This window comes from Nicotiana tomentosiformis, chromosome 2, assembly GCF_000390325.3.
Source record: "Nicotiana tomentosiformis chromosome 2, ASM39032v3, whole genome shotgun sequence".
Lineage (NCBI taxonomy): Eukaryota > Viridiplantae > Streptophyta > Magnoliopsida > Solanales > Solanaceae > Nicotiana > Nicotiana tomentosiformis.
In genome coordinates, this window is record NC_090813.1 from 20,674,317 (window position 1) to 20,693,024 (window position 18,708).

At 39.9% G+C, this 18,708-nt stretch overlaps 3 protein-coding genes across 5 annotated transcripts; 1 reads left to right on the forward strand and 2 right to left on the reverse strand.

Moving 5' to 3' along the window:
- Positions 1-8,301: 8,301 nt before the first annotated feature.
- On the reverse strand, positions 8,302-8,622 carry LOC138904454 (uncharacterized mitochondrial protein AtMg00810-like). Its single transcript, XM_070192953.1, has one exon. It carries the CDS (start codon positions 8,620-8,622, stop codon positions 8,302-8,304), a length of 321 nt encoding a protein of 106 aa, XP_070049054.1.
- A 131-nt stretch (positions 8,623-8,753) lies between these two features.
- LOC138904455 (uncharacterized mitochondrial protein AtMg00810-like) lies at positions 8,754-9,101 on the reverse strand. Its single transcript, XM_070192954.1, has one exon. The coding sequence runs from the start codon at positions 9,099-9,101 to the stop codon at positions 8,754-8,756; it is 348 nt and encodes a 115-aa protein (XP_070049055.1).
- Positions 9,102-13,047: 3,946 nt separating this feature from the next.
- On the forward strand, positions 13,048-18,633 carry LOC104096906 (small RNA degrading nuclease 1-like). 3 transcript variants are annotated; one of them, XM_009603358.4, is made up of 12 exons: positions 13,048-13,155; positions 13,484-13,666; positions 13,759-13,848; positions 14,458-14,526; positions 14,944-15,087; positions 15,244-15,360; positions 15,469-15,538; positions 15,797-15,897; positions 16,253-16,387; positions 16,474-16,581; positions 17,616-17,723; positions 17,859-18,633. In XM_009603358.4, the coding sequence occupies exons 1-12, from the start codon at positions 13,120-13,122 to the stop codon at positions 18,192-18,194; spliced, it is 1,497 nt and encodes a 498-aa protein (XP_009601653.1). In that variant the 5' UTR covers positions 13,048-13,119; the 3' UTR covers positions 18,195-18,633. The 3 variants fall into 3 exon arrangements, with proteins under 3 accessions (XP_009601653.1, XP_009601654.1, XP_009601655.1); XM_009603359.4 differs by having other exon boundaries at positions 17,619-17,723; XM_009603360.4 differs by lacking the exon at positions 14,944-15,087.
- Positions 18,634-18,708: the final 75 nt, after the last annotated feature.

Here is an 18,708-nt window from a genome sequence, read left to right on the forward strand (position 1 = left end):
ATACTAGTAGACTTTATGGTTTTGTAGTATTTATATCACTATGATTGCCACTCAGTTGCCTTCGTTTTATTTATTAAATTTTCTACTCCTTAATTTATTAATAAATAAAATTTAATTACTTGGAAACTTATTAAAAAGAGAAAGCACATGGTTAGTTCACTGTTGGCTTGCCTAGCGGCGACGTTGGCGCCATCATGGCCTATAGGAGAAATTGGGTGACAACATGGTATCAGAACACTAGGTTCACGTAGGTCTCGCAAGTTATGAGCAGGTCTAATAGAGTCTTGCGGATCGGTGCAGAGATATCCGCACTTATCTTCAAGAGTCTATAGGGTATTAAGAAACTACTCTTTCTTCATCTCCTATCGTACAGTTGATGTTGTGCTAAGTATCTTTCTCTTATTCTCTCACAGATTGTGAGAACGCGCGCGGCAGAGGTACCCGATCATGGAGGAGCTGCTCCTCCAGCTGCTAGAGGCCGAGGCAGAGGTTGAGGGAGGGCTCCAGCCCATAGTAGAGGACGAGGACGTCCCAGAGTTTCCCCACTTTTGCCACCAATGGATCAAGTAGAGGATCCTATTATTGAAGAGTCGGGCGAGGTGCCTGCAGCAGAGCCAGCCTTTGTGGATTTTATGTCCGCATCGGGATTTCAAGAGGTCATGGGCCGTATGCTACGGTTCATGGATTCTATGACTCAGGCTGGTTTATTTCCAGTAGACCCAGCCACATCTCAGGTGGGAGGGGGAGCACAGACCCCTATCGCTCAGGCTCCTAGGCATGCACTTGTCGTATATCATACCTCGGGTGCACTATCCGTAGGTAGAGCCCAGCCAGTTGCAGCAGCTATACCTGAGCCCAGACCAGCTGCGGCCGGCGAGCCGCAGAAGCTATTGGATAGATAGACTAGACTACACCCTCATGTCTTCGGGGGTGAGCGAAATGAGGATCCCCAGGACTTTATTGATCGGTACAAGGACATACTGTACAACATGGGGATATTGGAGTCCCACGGGGTGGGCTTTACCACCTTTCAGCTGGAGGGCAAGGCCCGTAGATGGTGGTAGTCTTATCTTCTCGGAAGACCAGCAAGTTCTTCTCCCATGACTTAGGATCAGTCCAAACGCCTATTCTTGGGCAGATATAGTCCACCCTCTTAGATGGAGGAGTTGCGGTTTCAGTTCGAGCAGCTCCAGCAGGGTCAGATGTCAGTGATCGACTATGAGGCGAGATTCTTTGAGTTGTCTCGCCATGCACTTATGATACTTCCTACTGATGCAGAAGGAGTGTAGAGGTTTGTTACAGGTTTGCACTCTGGTATCCAAGCCACCGTGGCCCGAGAGGTTGAGATGTGGACTTCTTACGAGCTAGTTGTGAAGATAGCTCGGAGGATCGAGGGTGTACGTTAGCGTAGCCGAGAGCAGGCGACGAGGGATAAGCGGTTTCGATATTTTGGAGAGTTTAGTGGTGCCCCGACTGGGGGCAGAGGTCAGTTTTTGAGGGGTCAGTCCAGCAGGTCCACAAATCCAGCACCGTCGCCTTCTCAGGGTGCTCTAGTGCGACCTTATTTCAGTGCCATGCTAGAGAGTTCCTACCGCCTACTAGCTATTCAGGGTTCCTCCAGTGGGAATTCAGGCCATCAGGGTCAGACTTTAGGTCAGCAGTCCTCCGTACCGAGAGGTTATTTCGAGTGCAGGGATCTTAGTCATGTGCGGAGGTTCTGCCCCAGGCTTCTGGGTAAGATAGTGCAGCACGTTCAGTAGCCTATGATTACAGCACCAGCTGCCACACCATCCATCCGGTCGCCCAAAGGGAGAGGGCAGGTGGGTAGGGGCCATCCTAGAGGTGAAGGCCAGTAAGGTGGCGCTCCAGTTAGGTTCTATGCTTTTTCGTCCAGACCAGATGCAGTGGCCTCAGATGTCGTGATCACAGGTATTATTTTTGTCTGCGGTAGGGATACTTAAGTGCTATTTGATCTAGAGTCTACATATTCATATGTTTCATCTCTGTTTGATCATTTCTTGGGTGTTCTTTGTGAGTCCTTGGGTACTCCTGTTTATGTGTCAACTCTAGTGGGCGATTCTGTTGATGTGGATCAGGTCTATCGGTCATGTATCATGACTTTCTTTTGTTATGAGACTAGAGCGGATCTTCTATTGCTTGATATGATCGACTTTGAGGTCATCTTGGGCATGGACTTGTTGTATCCATATCACACCATCCTTGATTGCCATTCCAAGATGGTTTCCTTGGCGATGCCAGAGTTGCCTAGATTGGAGTGGAAGGGTTCATGTGTCAGTGCATCTAGTCGGGTTATCTATTTTCTAAAGGCTCAACACATGGTCGAGAAGGGTTGTTTGGCTTATCTAACTTATGTTCGACATACAACTACAGAGACTTCGGCGATTGATTCGGTGTATGTAGTCTGGGAGTTCTCTGATGTGTTTCCCTCTAATCTTCCCGGTATGCCACCAGATCGTGATGTCGATTTCTGCATTGATTTGGCTCCAGGTACCCAACCTATCTCTATTCCACCGTACCACATGGCTCAGAAAGAGATGAAGGAATTAAATGAACAACTTGAGGAGTTACTAGCAAAAGGGTTCGTTAAACTGAGTGTGTCGCCTTGGGGTGCACCGGTGTTATTTGTGAAGAAAAAATATGAGACTATGCGGATGTGTATTGATTACTGCCAGTTGAACAAAGTTACCATTAAGAACAAGTATATGTTGCCGCGTATTGATGATTTGTTTGACCAGCTGCAGAGTGCCAGAGTGTTCTCTAAGATCGACTTGAGATCGGGGTACCATCAGTTGAAGATTCGGGATTCGGATTTTCCAAAGACGGCTTTCCGGACTAGATATGGCCATTATGAGTTTCTAGTGATGTCCTTCGGTTTGACTAACGTCCCGACGGCGCTCATGGATTTGATGAACCGGGTATTCAGGTCATATATTGATTCTTTTGTCATTGCCTTCATTGATGACGTTTTAATATACTCGTGTAGCTTGGAGGAGCACGAGCAGCATTTGAGAGTGGTGCTTCAGACATTGCGAGAACAAAAGTTATATGCTAAGTTCTCCAAGTGTGGGTTCTGGTTGGATTATATGGCATTCTTGGGGCATGTTGTATCAGGCGAGGGTATTAAGATAGATACCAAGAAGATCGAGGAAGTTCGGAGTTAGCCTTGTCCTACCATGGCGACTGATATCAAAAGCTTCTTGGGGTTAGCAGGTAATTATCGCCGGTTTGTGGAGGGTTTCTTATCTATTACAGCACCTTTGAATAGATTGACCTAGAAGGGTGCTCTGTTTTGATGATTGTGAGGTGAGCTTTCAGAAGCTCAAGACCGCATTGAGTTCAGCACCGGTGTTAGTGTTGCCTTCCGATTCAGGGATGTATATTATGTATTGCGATGCTTCACGCGTTGGCCTGGGTTGCGTATTGATGTAGGAGGGGCGAGTTATTACATATTCTTCACGACAACTGAAGCCCCATGAGAAGAATTACTTTGTACACGATTTGGAGGTCGCGATTGTTCATGCTCTTAAGATCTTGAGGCATTATCTTTATGGGGTGTCATGTGAGGTTTACACCGATCATCGCACCTTACAGCATTTGTTCAGGTAGAGGGATCTCAATTTGAGGCAGCATAGGTATCTTGAGTTACTAAAAGATTATGATATTACCATTATGTATCATCCGGGCAACGCGAATGTAGTTGTAGATGCCTTGAGTAGAAAGGCGGAGAGTATGGGTAGTTTGGAGTTCATTTCAGAAGAGGAGAGACCATTAGCTTTAGATATCCAGTCCTTGGCTAACATATTTGTGAGGTTGGATATTTTAGAGCCCAGTCGAGTTCTTGCATGTGTCGTCGTTCACTCTTCATTATTTGAGCAGATCAAGGCTCGTCAGTTTGATGATCTGCACTTGTCGGTTCTTAGGGAGACGGTACTATAGGATGGTGCCAAGGGGTCACTATCGGTGAGGATGGTGTTCTGCGACTCCAGGGTCTCCTATGTGTTCCTAATATTGATGGCTTGAGGGAGAAGATCCTAGAAGAGTCACACAGTTCTCGGTATTCTATTCATTCGGGTGCTACGAAGATGTATTGCGACTTGAGGCAACATTATTAGTGGCGGCAGATGAAGAAGGGCATAGTCGAGTATGTGGCGAGATGTCTAAATTGCCAGCAGGTTAAGTATGAGCACCAGAGACCAGGTGGCCTACTCCAGCAGATGACTATACCTGAGTGGAAATGGGAGTGCATTACTATGGACTTCGTAGTTGGGTTGCCGCGTACCTTGCGGAAGTTTGATGTAGTTTGGGTCATTGTCGATAGGTTGACCAAGTCGGCACACTTCATTCCGGTTTTGACCACGTATTCTTCAGAGAGATTAGCCCATATTTACATTCAGGAGATTATTCGGTTCTATGGTGTGCCTGTTTCCATCATATCAGATAGAGGTCCTCAGTTTACTTTGCATTTCTAGAGGGCAATACAGAGTGAGTTGGGGACCCGGGTAGAGCTCAGCACAACCTTTCATCCGCAGACCGACGGGCAGTCAGAGCGGACAGTTCAGATCCTGGAGGATATGCTCAGAGCATGTGTGATTGACTTCGAAGGACAGTGGGATCGATTCTTACTTACAACAATAATTATCAGTCCAGCATCGAGATATCTCCATTTGAGGCTTTATATGGTCGGTGATGTCGTTCGCCCATCGGATGATTTGAGCCCGGTGAGGCTAAGTTATATGGTACTGATTTAGTGAAGGATGCCTTGGAAAAGTAAAGTTGATTCAGGAGTAACTTCGCACAGCACAGTCCAGATAGAAGTGTTACGTGGATCAGAAGGCGCATGGCTTATCATTTATGGTAGGCGAGAAGGTTCTCTTGAAAGTCTCGCCGATGAAGGTAATCTTGAGGTTCGGGAAGAAGGGCAAGTTGAGCCCAAGGTTTATAGGTCCATTTGAGGTGTTGAGACGGGTTGGGGAGGTTGCTTATGAGCTTGCTTTGCCTCCCAGTCTATTAGGAGTTCATCCGGTCTTCCATGTGTCTATGCTCTAGAGGTATCATGCCGACAGGTCGCATGTGTAAGACTTCAGCACGATTCAACTAGATGAGAGCCTGGGTTGTGAGGAGGAGCCAGTTGTCATTGTTGACAGACAGGTTTGCCAGCTAAGGTCCAAAACGATTTCTACTGTAAAGGTTTAGTTGAGGGGCCAACCAGTCGAGGAGGCGACTTGGGAGGTCGAGAAGGACATGCGGAGCAGATATCCACACTTATTCGGTACTCCAGGTACGATTCTAGACCCGTTCGAGGACCAGTGTTTGTTTAAGAGGTGGATAATGTAACGACCCGACCGATCATTTTGCTTTCTAGATTCCCGTTCCCATATATAGGACTCCACGTATGTGCTTTTACTGTTTTATGACTTGTGGGGATGGTTAGTTTGGGTTTGGAACAATTCTAGTTGAAATCGGAACACTCAGTTCCTTAATATTGGCTTTAAAGGGTTAAGTCTGACTTGGGTCAACAATTCTAGTAAACGATCTCAGAACCGGGATTTGATGATCCCAATAGATTCGTATGATGATTTTGGAATTGGGCGTGTGTCCGAATCCGGTTTGGGATGACCCAGGAGCGTTTCGGTTCCTAAAGTTGAAAGTTGGCTTATTGAAGATTTAAAAGTTCTTTAAATCTGGTTTGGAGTAGGTTTTAGTGTTATTAAGGTCCGTTTGGGATTCCGAGCCTGGAAATAGCTCTTTAAGCTGATTTAAGACTTTCACGCAAAATTTGGTATCATTCCGAGTAGTTTAAGTATGATTCGGCACGTTCGGAGCAAATTGATAGAACTTGAACTTCATAAGTTGATTCGATTTGGTTTGGAATGTGATTTTTAGTTTTGGTGTTGTTTTTCATGTTTAGTGAAGTCGAGCAAGTTCGTTTTATGATTTTGAACTTGTTGGTATGTTTGGGCGGGGCCCCGGGGACCCCGGATGCCATTCAGACGAGGCACGGAACTCATTTGGACTTGGAAAGAATAGCTGAGGCATTCGAGTTTCTGGTGCAATCGCACCTGCGGAAGACTAGCCACAGGTGCAAGCTCGCATAAGCGAGCCAATGGCCGCAGAAGCGGCCTAGCATGGGCTGCCTAGTGATTGTAAAAGCGAAGAAAGGAGCCGCATCTGCGAAGGCCCAGATGCGAGGAAGAGGTCGCAGAAGCGGGCTGGTGTGCTGGTACGTTGCTCGTGCCACAGAAGCGGGTTCCCAGATGCGAGACGTTGCCCGCATAGGCGGGAATGGTAAACCTGGGCATGGTCCGCATCTGCGAGGCTATATCCGCAGATGCGGCAATTGCTCAGCAGAAGCGGAAGTTGCTAGGCAGTGAGGTCCATTTATTGCGGGACTTAGGCCATTTTTGGTTCCTTTATTTCACTTCTTGGGCGATTTTGGAGCTTTTTAGAGAGAGATTTCCACCTAGCTATTGAAGGTAAGTATTTCCTACCCAATTTAAGTCAAATACATAGATTATGAATAGATTTTAACATATAAAATTGTGAGAATTTTGGGTTTAAATGAAAAACCTAGGTTTTGATAAAAATAGAATTTAACCACGAAAAATAATTATGGAATTGGATAAAAATTATACATTTGAGTTCGTAAGGTTATGGGTAACAATTATTTTCAAAAATTTTCGGAATCCGGGCACGTGGGTCTGGAGATGATTTTTACGAATCTTTCAATTGGTGTTGAGTAATCTCTCTAATAGTTAGATTATGAACTTTTGAACATGTATTGATTAATTTATACAACATTTGACTAGGTTTGGGTTGTTTGGCACCGAGTTGAGGATTTATAGCATATTTGTGGATCGGAAACGAGCTTTGAGACAATGTAAGTCTCTTGCCTAACCTTCTAAGAGGGAATTTACCTCATGGGTGATTTAAATTACTATTTGCTCCTAATTGTGGGGGCTACGTATGCATGAGGTGACGAGAGTTCGTGTGTTGCTACTAATTACGCTTATGTCCGGGTAGTTTAGGACCCAAATCATAAGATACTTGTAATGTCTGCACCCTATTTGTTAATTAAAAGTGCCTAAATTATATTGGAACTTGATAAAGGAATTATAAAAGACCGACTTCCGCTTACTTGAGTTTTGGAGAGATACTTGACCGTTAACAAGAATTGTGATTCTTTGTGTATTAGCCTTGTAATAGCATTTAAACCGAATGTTTATCAAGTATCCTCTCTTCTTGTGGAGGGAGCCGAACACCTTGGCAGTAGAATTGATGCATCTATGGTTCGTGCCGCTCGACCCTCGCCAGTGTACACATTATTCTGGATCGGGTTGTATGACCTCGCCATAATCGTGCGTGATAATACTCGGAGCTTAATTATATTTGATATTATTTTATGGCTTGAGAGGTTAAAAATTATATATGACACAAACTGTCTTGGGATTTACCATTAGTGAAAGAATTATTTATTTCCTGCTTGTTATTGAGTTATTATTGTTATTTACATAACCCATGCTTATAGAATTTCTGTATTTTTTATTGTTGGCCCAATGTAAGTGTCGATGTCGACCCCTCGTCACTACTTATTCAAGGTTATACTAGATACTTACTGGGTACATGTTGTTTATGTACTCATGCTACACTTCTGCACTAACCGTGCAGGATCTGAGGCAGGTGCATCTGGCAGTCATACCGGTGCGCACCCCCGTTATCCTGAGGCCTAGTGGTGAGCTGCTTCCTAAGCCGTTCTGCAGCACCTAGAGTCTCTCTTTTGCACTTATTTTCTGTCTATTTTTATTTCAGACAGTAGTTAGAGTTTTGTATATTCTACTAATTGCTCATACACTTGTAATACCAGGTCTTGACACACATACTAGTAGACTTTATGGTTTTAGAGTATTTATATCACTATGATTGCCACTTAGTTGCCTTCATTTTATTTATTAAAGTTTCTACTCTTTAATTTAATGGAATTTAATTATTTGGAAACTTATTAAAAAGCAAAATCACATGATTAGTTCACCGTTGGCTTGTCTAGCGCCGACGTTGGGCGCCATCACGGCCTATAGGAGAAATTGGGCAGTGACAGTCAATAAGTCTGCAATTTGCTCTGTTGTTCTAACATGTTGTGTTTGAATTAATCCTTGCACAAGTTTTTCCCTTACAAAATGACAATCAATATCTATATGTAGTTTTCTCGTGGAAGATTAGATGTGCAGCAATTTGAATGGTTGCTCTGCTGTCACAGTGTAAGGAAACATGTAAATTGATATCCACTCATAATTCTTTGAAGAGTCCAACCAGCCACACAATTTCAGCTACTATGGCTGCCATACTTCTAAATTCTGCTTCAGCTGAGCTCCTGGACACTGTCCCTTGCTTCTTAGATTTCCAGGAGATTAGAGCTCCACCTAACTTCACCACATAACTAATAACTAATCTTCTATACTCCACATATGCTCCCCAATTAGAGTCACAGTAGGCTACAAAATCTTTGCAGCTCCCAGTAGGCATAAAAAGTCTAAGTCCAGGTGTGGACTTGATGTATCTTACTACTCTTCTTGCAACATCCATGTGAGAAACCTTTGGCGCATGCATATATTAGCTAAGTGTATGTACTACAAAGGCTATATCTAGCATTGTCATAGTTAGGTACAATAGTCTTTCTACTAACCTCTGATAACTCCCCTTATCTTCATGTAGCATATCTTCAGAAACATTATTCTTTACTATTGATCAAACTCAATAGATGTGAGCTTATGATTAAACTCAAGAGGTGTGAAAACTGGTTTTCCACCTGCTAGACCAAGTTCAGACACCAGTTCTAAGGCATACTTTCTTTGGCACATCACGATACCCTCCTGAGATCTTGAGAATTCAATGCCAAGAAAGTACTTCAGCTCTCCCAAATCCTTCATTTTGAATCTTTCTTGCAACACTTTTCTCACCTGCTTGATAAGATGTAGATTGCTACTTGTGACTATCAAGTCATCTACAAATACTAGAATAAGCACCTGTTCAGTTCCTATCTTCTTATTAAAGAGAGAGTAGTCATAGTGACTTTGCACAAACTCCATAGCTAGAAGTGCTTCAGTTAGTTTGAGATTCCATTGCCTGGGTGCCTGCTTCAGTCCTTACAAAGACTTGTGCAATTTGCACACTTTTTGATCCTCCCCTCGCTTGAAAAACATCTAGAACTTTCATGTAGACCTCTTCCACTAAGTCACCCTGAAGAAATGCATTATGTACATCCATCTGAAAAATATACCAACTAGAAGCAACAACTAGAGCAACAATAGCTCTCACAATAACCATTTTGGCTACTGATGAGAAAGTTTCGGTGTAGTCTAATCCTTCTTGTTGACTGTAGCATTTGGCTACCAATCTGGCCTTATACCTTTTCACCTCACCATTGGACCTATATTTGACTTTAAACATCCATTTACACCATATATGAACCTTTCCTTGAGGTATGTCTACTATGGACCAGGTATTATTCTCCTCCAAAGCTGAAATTTCAGCTTGCATGGCTTTCACCCATTTAGGATCAACACTAGCCTTACTGAAGGAACTAGGTTCAACAATAGTAGAGTAAACAACTATAGAAGCTTGATAAGCAGGAGAAAGCTGGTCATAAGACATATAATGTGCGACATGATATTGACAAGAAGATTTCTTAGGTTGTACAACATAATCAGTGAGCCACACATGAGGTTTAAAGGGTATGGAAGACCTCCTGAGTTCTACAGGAGATGATGAGTGTTCATTGGAGACCTCAGTAGGCACAAGTGTTGAGTGATCATCACTAATAGAGTTAGGAGAAGGTGACTGAGTAGTAGGAGGAATGTAACCTTAGGATGACTGCTGATCAACCTTGTCTGCTGGTGATGATTATGTGAACTCTAGGATAAGAAATAGATAGGAGACCCCAGACTTCATGTTCTTAAAGGGAAAAATGTCTTCCTTGAACACAACATTCCTACTCACAAAGAAACTCTTGGAATGTAGGTCATAGAGGAAATAGCCCTTTTGGGAAGAAGAGTATCCCATGTGAACTACTGGAACTACTCTTGGACAAAATTTGTCTACCTTCTGCACTTTGGTGGCATAGCACAAACTTTCAAATACTCTGAGATATTGTATAGGGGGACTTTCTGAAATAATGATTCAAAAGAAGTCTTAACATGAAGTAAAATAGTAGGTAACTTGTTCATCATATAGACTATTGTGGACATACATTCACCCCAAAAACTCAATGGCATAAAGGCCTGGAACCTGAGTTCTCTAGCCATGTCTAAAATTGATCTGTGTCTTCTCTCAATAGCTCTATTATGTTAAGGTGTGTACACACATGAGCTTTGATGAAGAATTCCAAGATTTGCAATAAAGAAGTCACTTGGTCATTCATAAATTCAGTCTCATTATCTATTCTAAGACATTAACTGTAACCCCAAACTGATTTGTAACCATTGCTAAAAAGTATTTCAATACTATAATAGTATCAGCTTTAGTGGTAAGGAGAAATATCCAAATATACTTTGAATAGTCATCTACCAAAGTTAAGAAGTGCCTCTTGCTATCATGAGTAGGTGTCCTATATGGACCCCAGGCATCTGCATGCACAAGATCAAAGATAAAGGTAGAACATGAAGAGCTAAGAGCAAAAGGAAGTCTTGACTATTTTGCAATGATGCACATAGTATAGTGATCATCAGCCAGATGCAAATCATATAAACTATGCAGTTTCTATAACACCTTTAGAGGGGCATGTCCTAACCTCTTATGTCACAAAGAAAAATTATTGAAGGATTGCGTGCTACGCTTACTAGCACACTTATTTGTACTACTAACAATGGTATTTATAGTTGGTGGTAAGTGTTGCTTAGGAGATTGTCTGTCTTAAGCCTTGAGAATGTAGAGACTAAGTTCTTCTTTACCAATCCTCATGACCTTCCACTGAAGAGTTCCTGAAATACACGAAAATCATGGAAGAATGCCACCATATACCTTAACTCTTTTGTAATCTTAGAGACTGAGAGTAGGTTATACTTGAACTCTAGAATATGTTATATGTTCTGAACTTTCTTATTTCTAAAAAAAGAATAGATCCAGCGTGTGTAATAGTTGCCTTTTCACCAGTAGGTAGATGTACCTTATTCTTATATGTCTATGATAGTTCCTTATAAAAATCTAATAGATTTAGAGTATGCACCATGTGGTTAGAAGCTCTCGTATCTGTTATCTAGTTATGATTCATCGAGGTAGACATAAAAATGTGTATTTTACCTACTGTTCTTGTAGCTGCTTAATTTGCTACAAGTTCAACATCCTTCCCTTTATTCAGCATCTGCAGAATTTGCTGATATTGCTCTGGAGTGAAAAATTGAGTAGGAGAACTGAGGCCAAAACCTCCTAATGAGTCGCTTTGTGTTTCTGAGGGCTGACTTCCATAGTTTCTTACATTGTTGGCTTGAACATTGAAGGTTCCTCCTCTTTTCCTTTTTTTGAAATCACTAGGGTAGCTATATAACTTGAAGCAGTTATCCTTGGTGTATTCTTTGTACTTGCAGTACTCACCGTAAATTGTTGACTTATTGAATGAGTTCTTAGACTTATAGCCTCCAGTATATCTAGTATTTGTAGAGCATGCATTGTTGTTGAATCCTCCATTGTTGTTATAATTTATATTACTCAACACTGCAGCAGCCTCATTAGTATCATTAGAGCCATACACACCCTTTTCATTGATCCTCTGAATTTCAACATTGATGATCATAGCACAAGTTTGATTCAAATTAGGTAGTGGTCTAGTTATTAGCATTTTCATATGAGTCATTAAGCCTAGTAAGAATATCATGATCCATGCAAGCACTATTGCGTTGTATCTATCCCATAGTTCATGAAAACTAACATCAAAATTACTCTTTTGCAACAAAGTCAAACATATTAGACCAAATATCGTAAAAAGGACAAAAGTCATAGTCCAAAGTGTCAAAAGAGTAAGTTTACCTTTTAAATATTGAGCAGGTTTAGGACTTCGACTATCGTAAACCCCATGAAAATCATAAACCCTAAAGGCCTATCCTAATTCCCCCACCTGCAGGTGAAGAGCTGCTCCATTTTTTCTCATCAAATTTTCTTCTCAAATCTTAACTTTGTTCAATTTGCAGTAATTCTCAGTGGATAAATGACGGATTAATAAAATTAGTGGCCTATTAAAAAATTTTAGGGCCTCAAAATTTCGAGGGGCTAAATCTAGGCTTTACTAGCCTCCCCCCTGAGCCACCCGTCTACCCCTAAGGCTCTCAATCAAATTTTATAATCTCAATTAAGATCATATAATAATGACAAAGAATATCAACGTTAGTGAATTTATCATTCAGTTATCAAATGTGAATAAAGTTGGTTGAACAGAATGTTCACGTGACAGTAGTCTCAACGGAATCGGTGGTCTAAAACTAAAGAATATTAAAAGAAGTTTTAATTTCTTTCATAAAGTTCATATAATAATGATATACAAAAATAAAGCCTACATGACTTTGATCTAGTAGTAAAAGTGCAATGTTTGATGTATGGGTTAGGCGCAAGTCATGGTAACTCTCTCCCCTATATAAAAAAAAAAAATGATATTAAGCGAAAATGGTAAAGGAGCGAGCCCATTGTTTATCGAGTTTTGAACCTTGCGACACTTGCCTCGGAAATTTCTTAGTTAAAAAAAGAGATACAAAAGAACTTGCTTTGTGATGTATGCATCAATCAAATGTGACAAAACGAATAGTTAATTTAAAAAATTCGAATTGAAATTAAAAGTTATTATGAGAAATATGAAGAAGGACTATATATAGAGGAAGAAAAAAAAAATTAACGAGAAGATGAATATATTATTTAATTTAATAAAAGAAAAAATTATCTAATTAACTTACTCAATCCTACCTCTATCATGTCTAAAAAATATTAAAATTTAAAATCGTTTATTAATAATTACTATAAATATAAATTATATAATAAAATAATACTATTTCATACGTTTATGGCCTTAAATATTGGGGGCTAGGTCAAGGACTTCACGTGCCTTACCCTAGAGCCGCCCTTCCAATGGATTCGAAGTTTGCCTCATCAGCGAAGAAAGAGGTGAATCTCTCAGCCGTGTAAAGTTGCAATTTTTTTTGATTATACTGTAAATGCTCACAAAATAAACCTGTTTAATACATGCCCTCGTTTAAATTAGTTTTTATGTTCCCACTTTTGCAGGAGTTAAGTACAATTAGCTGGTTAAACGATTTATAAATATATGCTGTTCATATTTCTGAGCTGGTTTTACAATTTTTTTTTGTAGAACTAGACAGTAATTAGGCTTTCCAATAGTGCAAATTCAAAGTTTATGTATAATAGATAATTACTAACAATTAGCTTCCGAAGAAACGATGATATGTAATTTATCATGTTTAATTGTTAAAAGGTTCTAGTCGAAATTGTCAAGTTAGCTCAAAAGCGACAGATGAAAGGAAGTAGCGGAGGTTGGAAAGATTTTTTGAGATCACACGACAAGAAGTTAGGGGTTAGCTTGAGTGACCCGTCGAAGAGGTCCGTTGATGATCTGCTTGCGTTTTTGAAGACGTTTAGCCAAGAGGATGACATAAAGGTGGTTAATATCGATTACCTCTTGTTTTCATTTGGTTAATTAGCGTAAAATAACGCTGCTACTACTAATGCAATAATGTCCCTTTTGTGCAGCTTTTTAAAAAGGTGTTTCAATGTTATTCCAATCGAGATGCTGTAGAGAAGCTTCAGAAAAAGTCGCCGGATAGTGAATCCGCGGAACAGGTGAAGAGTATATTTTGGCTTTTAGATATTATTACGAATCATAACTGCGATATTAGGGTGGTTTTGTTGCAAGATAGTTGGGAAAAATCTACTTAAGTGGGTTGTGAGTAGCTAATTCATCTCCAGTCGCTGCTAATAGGTCTTATAACTTGTTCTGTTAGATTTAACTGTGGCTATAACTTGTTCTGTTAGAATTTTACTGCGGCTATAACTTGTTAATATATATAGTTGATATTTGAGAATGACAACCTGGAGATCCCTGGTTTGAATACCAGCTACAACACATGCTATGATGAGTGATTTTCTCTAACCTTGGTGGGTAGAATTACCATTGACAACATGTGCTTGTGGGCAGGACATGCTGCTCGGTGGATTATAGTCAAGTCCCTCGCAAGCTAGCAGGGCACGGTGATAAAAAAAATGAAAAATAAAAATTGGAACTAGTATTCAGAATTATTGATAGCAAAATAGTTGCATGCTCTCCAATTTTGATACCCCCGCCCCACTTTTTTTCCAGGAAGATGCTGGTTGGCATCTTCTTATGAAGGTTTATGATCACTATATCTCAACAACTTCTGTGCTTAATAAATTGATATTGTGGCAGTGCAGGGACTGGTTCGTTTAACTTTTGAGCACCCTCAATACCCGACAGATTACTCATTTCCATCACACGAGGAGGTTCGTTTACTGGCTTTGGTATTCTTTTCTTATTGTCTACTTAAGAAGTTCTATCTCTGCAAACTATGTCAAAAATGTTTACTTAGGAAGTTCTACCTCTATTTAAGAAGTTCCTTCAAAGAATTTCTTAACTGATGTGTTTCCTGTAACAATTTATAAGGTCTGTTGGGTCACAAGCTTCAGCTTATTTGTTTTGAAATGAAGTTATTTTAAGAAAAAAATGCATGGTTTTACTTGCATATCATGATCTCCTGCAGTATATTTTTGTTGCATTTTAGTTTTTAGCTTGTTTACCGTAGTGGTTATAGTCAAATCCATGAATATATTCTGTGGCCCTGGAATCACTACATTTGTATAATTGGCTGTTCTGACGTAAAAGTATACTTCTCTTACTACAATGTACATCCATGGAAACAGGACTGGTTAGTCACGAGAAGGACTAAAAAGTCTAATTTCGTAAAATCAAAAAAGGCAATGATTGCAATTGATTGCGAAATGGTTCTTTGCCAAGATGGAACCGAAGCTTTAGTCAGAATCTGTGCTGTGGATGATAAGTTGGAGGTATTTTTTGGGCCTTATACCTTTCTGTGGCATAAACATACTGTTTACATAACCAATTGCAAATGGAGCCACCCGCTTAGCCTCTTTATCTCTGATGTAGTTCCACTCTTTTTTTTCATGTCACCATAAGTTAATTTGAAGTTCTGAAAATTGCAGGTTAAACTCAATGAATTTGTGAATCCAAACAAACCAATTGCAGATTACAGAACTGAGATTACTGGAATAACCGCTGGAGATTTAGATGGAGTTTCTTGTTCATTGGCTGATGTACAGGTATAAGTTGTTCAATTTAGGTTCCTTCTCAAAAAAAGGTTGTTCTATTTAGGTTGTCCAGTAGCCATTAAAATTTCTTTGTCTGAACTTTTGTGTGCTATGACCCAGATGTCCATGAAGAAGCTATTATCACATGGAACCATATTGATTGGCCACAGTTTACACAATGACCTTCGTGGTAAGCTACATCTTGCATCATAAGTGATGGTCTTTAATCGACATTCAAATCTTTGGTGCACATCTACTGGTAAATGGAAATGACATGACTTTTATGATCACATGTCTCTTTTTAATATCCCCGTGCTTTAATGTTATTTCTACTCCCTTTTCTCTTTTCTTTCCCTGTCCTTAGAGTATTATGTTGTGCTTTTTCTCAGTTATGTCCTTTGCTTTTTTTCTTTTTTTTGATAAAGCTCTGTTATGTTGTTCTTAATAGCTTTGAAGATAGATCATGCAAGAGTGATTGACACATCTTATGTCTTCAAATATCGGGATCAGCCTTCTAATAGAAGACCTTCTTTAAGTAATTTGTGTAAGGTAAGCTGTGCTTTTTTAATTTTAGTATTTCTTTCCCATGCTACAATATGTCCACTCTGTTGAATTGTTGGTCATATCAACCCTCACTTTGGATTCCTATTTTATTTGGGAATTTATAAGTGCAGACATTTTTTCAAATGCTTTTATCTGAACACTCCAAATAACTCTATTCGTTTTGTGTTTAGGAAAATAGTTGTGCTGCTTTTTATTTAGCAGTCTTTTTGTGGTTTTCTCCCTGTTCTTCTTTTTCCAGCTGTGGTTCCTTTTATAAGCTGAAGATTAACAAGTATTTAACTATTCATCACAAGCTTTGCTTGGTGAATGCTTTTGTTTACTTACAATAGTTTCCAAATAGTCTGTGTTAGGTTTTGAACTTCGAAAGAAGGACTCTCCACATAATTGTCTGGATGATGCATGTACTGCAATGAAACTTGTTCTTGCCAAGATTGAACGTGGAGTTGATTGTATCATACCGTTAGTTCGTGAGGAGGTAATATCATAAAGCCTTTTATTTTAAATTTCATTTTCTTTCTTGTGTCCTGATTATAAGATGGTCATCTACTCCTTTGAGTTTAGGTGCAAGAGCCCAAGGTGGCAAAGCTACTTGTCCACAGAATACCAGTGGCTGTTCATAGCGAAGAGTTACACAAAGTTATTCCTGGAGACTTTACCTTAGAAGTTAAGGTTAGGAGAATCTCATGCTTTTTTCTCTCTCATGTCATATAAATAATGAATGACATCTTTATGCAGTTTGCACTACTTTATGCTAATTAGTTTATAAAAGCATATGTCGACATTCAGTCGTTGAAGAATCACATTCTTGCTTGTTTACGTATTTTTGTAACGGTCTATGCTATAGTCATTCCTCATGTTACATGGTTCCTTCAATTGCCTTAATGTACTCGTGTCAAACTGGTGTGACATTGGGTATAGGTGCTTTGCTAATTCTTCAAAAAACACTAATATTTGCCAGAAGCTACACGTGCCAATGCCAAATGTTCACAATTACCCTCACCAGATACGTGCTTGTAAACAAATCCATGTTATATGGATCGTTATCAGCGTTATTAAAGGCAAGTCCAACAGATTATGTTTTTACTATTATAAAACCAAAACCAAAACTGTTTTTATTTCTAATGCTACCAAAGAATCTGTAGTTGAAATTAGCTAGTTACATGTTTTTTTTACAAATCTAGACTCTACATAAGCTACTTCATAGTTCATTCTGCAGCTGGCATTACAGGTTCCACTTCCCTCCCACTTTCTAACTTTTCCTAGTACACAAGTTTTAATTAAATTTATCCATTTAATTGTTCAAAAACTTTGAGTACTTGCTCCTGCACTCTCTCTCCTTTTTTTTTTCCTTTCTGAAATTTGTAATCCTTAGCTTTTAGAACCCCTTCTCCAGGGACTAGCAGTGGTAATTGCTCTTATCACCCAATATTGTAGTCTAGATTGCCTGCTGTTTGAACTTCTTGTTATCCCATCCCTACCCCCCCCCCCCCCAAATTCCAGGGGGGTGAAATTCTCAAGCAATTTGAAGTTTCCCACATTTTATGTGCTTCTGAATTTAAGAGAACCATTGCTCTCTTTTGTAACAGCAATAGTAATCGAGATGCTTGCACACAAAAGATGTTTGAGTAACAATTTGCACGGTTCATCACTTGAGTTGGAACTTTACTTTATTGTATTTAATTTGTCCGTTTATGATCTGCTAGCAGGCTAATAAAAAAGGGCAAGCAGACAAGTATTCTGCCTTCGTCAATTTCAAAAATCAGCAAGAGGCAAATGAGGCATTTGAAAAGCTTGAAGGCAACCAAGATAAGGTTGGTATTCTTTCAGGATTTCTTTGTACAAAAGGGCTTTCATCGTCCAACGGGAAGACCAAGTGTGTACATGAGAGAGGCATATGCTTTTATTCAACCTGCGTGTCATAACATTTGTTAATCTATCTTTGTTAGGATTCTGTGGGACGGCCACAAAAGCTCGTTTCATTTCATCTTGATTCCGGTATATCAGGGGTTTTGTGTGTTTGTAAGATGGCCACCAATAACTTAGATATAGAGGTTAACCCAATGAAGAGGTCATCTGTAGATGAAGAGACCGTGAGAGAGCCAAAGAAACCGAGAATAGAAGACCAATGTACGGAGCTCAAGGAGGCTGGTGCAGGTTGTAATCAGTGTGAAACTCACGTGACGGAGATTGAGAGGCTAAAGAAAGAATTAAACCACAGAGATGATGAAATCTCCAACTTGAACAAACTCATTGTTAACCTTGTGAGAAAACAAGGATTGTAAGTCTCCAATATACTTATGGGGACACTACTGAAAACAGATAAAGAGTATCATTTTCGACATCAGAGGTCTATCCTTACTTCATGAAGGTCAGAGCAGCTATTCTTTATGCTGCTTTCTTCTGGGCTGCCGGAGAGAAAACGCAAGGAAAAAGAAGATTCTCCCCTCGTTATTGGAGGCCATTTCTGGAGCTCTAGGTATGATGTTTAATATGATAAGAGCAATGCTGCCAAGAGTAGCTTCTAATGTGATTGCAGTCCTGCTTGATTGTCAAGAAGGGGTTATGTTTGAAGATTTTTCACTTATTTGACTTTTTCCTCCTGAATTTCAGGCAAGATCAATTGTAACAGTGCTTTCACCTTGATTTCTTCCATTTCTTTAAGCTTATGAATTTTTTCCCTCTTTTTAATCATCTTTATATATTTTGTTTTCTTTGTGGGCATCTCTTTACCTCATTTTTTTGTGCTCTGCCGGGAATAGGCGTATAGAACTTTATGACCAAACTATGATCTTAGCT